The sequence below is a fragment of the Galeopterus variegatus genome, unplaced genomic scaffold (genome assembly GCF_000696425.1).
Source record: "Galeopterus variegatus unplaced genomic scaffold, G_variegatus-3.0.2 Scaffold4605, whole genome shotgun sequence".
Lineage (NCBI taxonomy): Eukaryota > Metazoa > Chordata > Mammalia > Dermoptera > Cynocephalidae > Galeopterus > Galeopterus variegatus.
The window spans coordinates 154337-159240 of record NW_007730716.1 but is presented as its reverse complement, the minus strand read 5'-3'; the positions used below and the strand labels follow the sequence as shown (position 1 = coordinate 159240).

General features: G+C 61.9%; 1 protein-coding gene across 1 annotated transcript in view; it reads right to left on the bottom strand.

Moving 5' to 3' along the window:
- Positions 1–4904, bottom strand: part of GPR124 (G protein-coupled receptor 124) — a 29904-nt gene that overhangs the window by 1081 nt on the left and 23919 nt on the right. Inside the window, exons 14-20 of the mRNA XM_008587956.1 lie at positions 4845–4901; positions 3092–3291; positions 2334–2461; positions 1915–2038; positions 1304–1449; positions 700–789; positions 4–478 (exon numbers count right to left, since the gene is read on the bottom strand). Of these exons, the coding sequence (XP_008586178.1) occupies positions 4–478; positions 700–789; positions 1304–1449; positions 1915–2038; positions 2334–2461; positions 3092–3291; positions 4845–4901 (1220 nt within the window). The remainder of the gene's footprint in view (positions 1–3; positions 479–699; positions 790–1303; positions 1450–1914; positions 2039–2333; positions 2462–3091; positions 3292–4844; positions 4902–4904) is intronic.

Below are 4904 nucleotides of genomic sequence, written 5' to 3'. Positions count from 1 at the left end.
GTCCCTGCGCCGGGCACAGTGGTGGGTGAAGACGAACAGGCCCAGGGCGGAGGCCGCCACCCCGTACAGGCAGCTGCACACCACCCGGGGCAGCCAGCGCTGGGACACGGCCAGAGCCCCGCAGGCCCACATGGCTAGGTACAGGAAATGCGTGGTCACCAGCGCCCCCAGCTGGACTCCCGGGGAATAGAGACTGTCACCGTCCTCCGGGGGCCCGGGCGGCACCGCACCTGAGCTCCCTGTAGCCAGAAGGGAACCTGAGTCACTCAGGAGGGGGCCGCCGCTCCTGAGCCTGGAGGAACCCCTCAGCTCCTCCCCTGGCTCCAGGGAGACCCTGCTGTTGCCCGCTTTGGAGCTCCGTGCCAGAGGGCCGCGTAAGTGCAGCCCTGCACACAGGAAATAGATCCAGGTGATCAGCAGAATCAATGCCACTGGGATGTAGAAGGCTCCTAGGCTTGGACGCCACACCAGCCAGCAGCTGCGGAGAGACACAAGGCAGGGGGTGAGGAGCGGGGACAGGTCGGAGGTGGAGGAAATAAGATAACAGCAGGTGGAGAGGCAGAGATGGGCTTAGTCTACATGCATGGGCTGGGTTGGGTCACCGGCTGGATGGACCCTGGGAGGTACCACTGCCAGTGGAATGGAGGCGTCTGGTGCAGGTGGGCAGGTTTGGGGACAGCAGGAGGGAGCAGTGCTCACTAGGGGCTGTGGTCCTGGTAGTTGTGGATGTTGACGGCAGCCGTGATGCCACAGATAATGAGTGGGATCCCTCCAGCGATCAGATAGAACCTGGAGCAGAATGGGGGTTTGGGGGTGAGAGACGGGGAAGGGGAAGAGAAAAGTGAGGTACTCAGAAGCCTTGACCAGGCATCTCGGTCCCATTCTCTTTCCCCTTCAAATTCTGTCAGAATTTTTTGCCAGAGATACAGGGCCCCTACAGGGCAGGCCTGGTAGGTCCCTTGGGGACTTGGCCAAGACTGTTCTAAGAGATGTGGGGACAGGCCAGAATTGCTCTCTCTCACCTGAAAGTGTAGAACTCGGGGCATCACTCAGGTCCCTGGGATCCCTACCCAATGCCTTTGGAGTCAGCGCCTCCCCTAACCCTATCATGCCCCCAAAGCCTGCAGGATGCACCCACTCCATGGCCCCGTGTAACTTGGTTGCACTCAGGGCCTGGCCTCTTCTGTCTTTGCAAAGTGATTTCCCAGGGACCTGGACCCACCCTGCGTCCACTCTGGGAGGTGTCCTACAATCTCCTCTGAGTCCCCCCCCCATCGCAGAGCCGAGATTTACAAGTGTGTACCGGAGCATGGGACGGGGGGCAGGCGGGACAGCATCCCCTTCTTGTGGAGGGGGCGCCTTCCAGGTGAGCTCCTTGTGGAGGACTCGGGCCTTCACACCCATCCAGAGCAGTGTGGACAGTGAAGAGTAGTGCAGGGTGATGCCCACCTGCGGGTCAAAGCACCAAGGCTGGGGACCTGGGCTGCCACTACTGAGGTGTCCCATGCTTCCAGCCCCCAGCCCACAGCTCTTCCACTCTGCCCAGCCCATTCCCCAGTGTTCACCAAGCCTGTCCCTGCTGCTACCCCCTCCACTTCCACCCCAGGGTTCTCTCCCACTACAGGGATTCTCCAGAACCCTGTCACTGCTGTCTGGCTGGTCCTTGATCTCCCCTCCACTGCAAGTCCCCCGTCCGCACTGTGAAGCCCACCCCCAATTTTCTCTGACTTGGTTCTCACCACCCCTTACTCTCACTCCCCAAGCCCCCCGCCCTCCACGGCTGCCGCAGAGAGAGTGGAGCTAGGGCCTGTTAGCACGAGCCTCTCTTTTTCCCGTGTGTCGCCCTACTCTGTGCCTGGGCTGCCGTCACTAATCTCGAGGTCCTCTTGCCCCCCAGCTCCTTTCCCTGCTTACCGCCTGGCAGACCATCTGATAGTTGGTGAGCGTGATGCCCCCTGCAAAGACGGCGGAGGTCATGGCCATGTGGAAGCATAGGTTCAGCAGCATGTGCCAGCCCTTCTGGGACACGTGGATGGAGCTGCCCCAGAAAGAGACTTTGATTAATGGGTTGCCCAGCCCAAGGTTGGGCCCATGGGCTCTCGAGGCCACTGGGGGAGTCAGAGGAGGGAAGGAAGTTATCTCTGTGCGTGACTATTACAGAGGCCACAAGGAGGAAGTCCTTATCTCCCAGAATGTGTTTTCCAACCCCAGAACCTTCAAATGGGCCAGAGCCTGAGAAAGTCACGTGGACCCACCTGAGACAGAAACACTTGCAGTCCCCGGTAAGACCCAGAGCCTTCCCACCGTGCCCCCCTTCCTGCAGGAGCTCCCACCTGTGGTTGAGGATGTAGGTGATGATGGTGGTGAAGAGGCAGAGCAGGAGCAGGGCTGTGCAGGGGTACACGACAGGGTGCAGCCCCGCCCCTGCGTCCCCCACCTCCCTGGGGAAGGCACTCAGCTCCTGGGAAGGGGTGGGAAAGAGGATGTGAGTAAGGTGGAGACCTTGCCAGTCTCTGCCCAAGCCCCGCCCGCCTTGGTCCGAGCACTGGTGCTTAGGCCACCCAGGCAGGCACCAGGCAGTGGCCTCTGTCTACTGCCTGCCTCGTCCCTTCCTGCTGTCCTGCCTTTCTGGGGACTTTCCAGATTCCCCAGCCTGGAAAATCAGAATGAGGAAAGGGAGAAGGTTCTGGTACAGCTGTTCAGTATCTGGGGAGGAAGGATATGGAATGTGATGGGGGGGACTGGACAGTGGGTGAGGAGGATGACTAGAGACAGGAAAAATGCTCCCAGATTTTTTTCCACTTTAAGAATCTGAGTCTCAGAAAGCACAGGACGTGCAGGCCAGGCTGGGTAGTTCCAGACCAGTGTCGCTCGCTGTGGGAGCGGAGGCAGGGCCTCTCTGTCTCCCGAAGGGTGGAGAGGCGTGGGAGAGACAGAGGGCCTTTCCCCTGAGTCCGGCCAGACAGTCACGGGGCCCAATAAGGCTGTCCCCTGTATTTCCCTGAGGCCCCTGTGCTCAGAGCACCCCAGCCCACCGTCCACACGTGCCTCATTCCCTTGCCGCCCACCTCTCTGCCCCCAGTACACCCACCATGAGGACGGCCACATTGCCCAAGTGCTGGCAGTGCAGGGAGCTGACGTTGGGCTGGCTGGAGCGGAGCTGGCAGCCCTCGGAGCTCCAGCCCCCAGGCCCCTCCTGGCTCCACCAAGCTGCCACAGGCTCAGCCCCCTCCGCCCAGTGCCGCAGCGAGACAGCCACCGGCTCTGTCAGGTTTCCCGCACCACAGCCACCTACGGGGAGAGGGAAGGCCACACGGTGTGCGCAGGCGTCAGGAGGCCGGCTCACCCCTGTGGGCAGGCGCCGTGCTGGGCTTGGGGGATGTCACCAGATGCCGTGTACGCCTCAGTCTAACTGGGGGAGCGCCGGCGCCACGTCGGGAGGGCGGCAGTGGGCGCAGCAGGAAGAGGGGCCCTGAGCGGGCACGGCCGCCCGCTGCCCACACACGCCGGCCCTGCCCGTCCTGGGCTGGCTCCACGTGTCCTTCCAGCCCTGACAGAAGCCTCGGTTTCCAGGAAAGGCATCGTGGCCTTCCCCAGGTGAGCTGTGCCTCTACTGCGTGCTGCAGAACAGCTCGCGTGGCGGCCCTGGTTCGATGCCTGTCGTCTGTGCTGAAGCCGTCCTCAAGGACAAGGTCACAGGCGTCTGTACACAGGCGTGTCTCAGCCCCAGCACAGAGTCTGGCACGTGCCAGGTGTTCAGTGAATGTTCTGGGTCAAAGTGAGTGACCTGCTGGGAAGTGTATTCTAGGAACAGGAAGGGAACCCCGGGTTCTGGCCATGAGGAGGGGATGGAGTCACATCCCACAGGACCCACGGTGGCACGGGGAGGAAGATTCTGAGGATGGGAAACCACCGAAGGCTTCGAAGGGGCTCTCCGATGTGCACAGTGATGTTTTCAGAAGGCGCGTGTGCCGCCAGGGTGTGGGGACGGACTGAACATGGAGAGAGCCTGGCAAAGAGAAGTCCGGGGGGGCTGCGCAGGCAGGGACGGGGGTCCCCGGCAGGGCTGATTTCAGCTTGGATGGTGGGAGCAACGTGGACTCCCTGGCAGGAAAAAGGGATGTGTGGGGAGCTGGCGTCGGGGAAAGATGCCGCACGTAGCAGAGTGACGAGACCACAGAGCTGAGGGGGCTGCAGGGCGTCCACCTAGTGTCTGGGTGCCAGGCCCCCGCTAGCTGGCGAGTCCAGCGCTGTGTGTCCCGCCCTCCACCTCTGCTCACATTATTCCTCCCACCCCGGTCTCCACCCCCCGAGTGTCTGGAAGTCCTGATCGTCCCTCAAGGGCCATCCCTGATGGTCCCACCTGAGGCCACAAATGGTCAGAGCCATCTTGCCGTTTTAGAACACTTCTCACCTGGGCTGCCCATGAAAAATGTCCTGAAAGCCTCTTGGGACCTCTCTCTAAAGTTTCCCTGGGATGTCATTTATCCATTTTACTGCTCATGAGACGGTAGCCTCTGTGGGGGCAGCGACCACAGCCGATGCCACCACAGATGGTGTCAGTGTGCTTGCCTGCCTTGGGCTCTGTGTGGCACCGCGAGGACTGTGTGTGCTGCAGTGTTAGAGGGAGCGGGTTGAGGGCTGCGTGTACAGCCCTCTTGAAATCTGACAGATCTGCGATATGAAACCCGATGTCTTTGGAGCCTTTTCTCCACCAGTCCCTCCCTTCACATCTCTGTCGCCCACCCTCCCTGGGAAACGGTGAGGGCAAGGGCGGGGCAGGAGGAGGGGCCCGGGGCAGACACGCAGGAGGCGGCCGGGTGGCGCAGGGTGCAGGCCCTTACTGGTTCCCGCGGAGATGACGGGGCTGGCCACGCCGCGCCTCTTGCCGGGCCCGGCAGCTC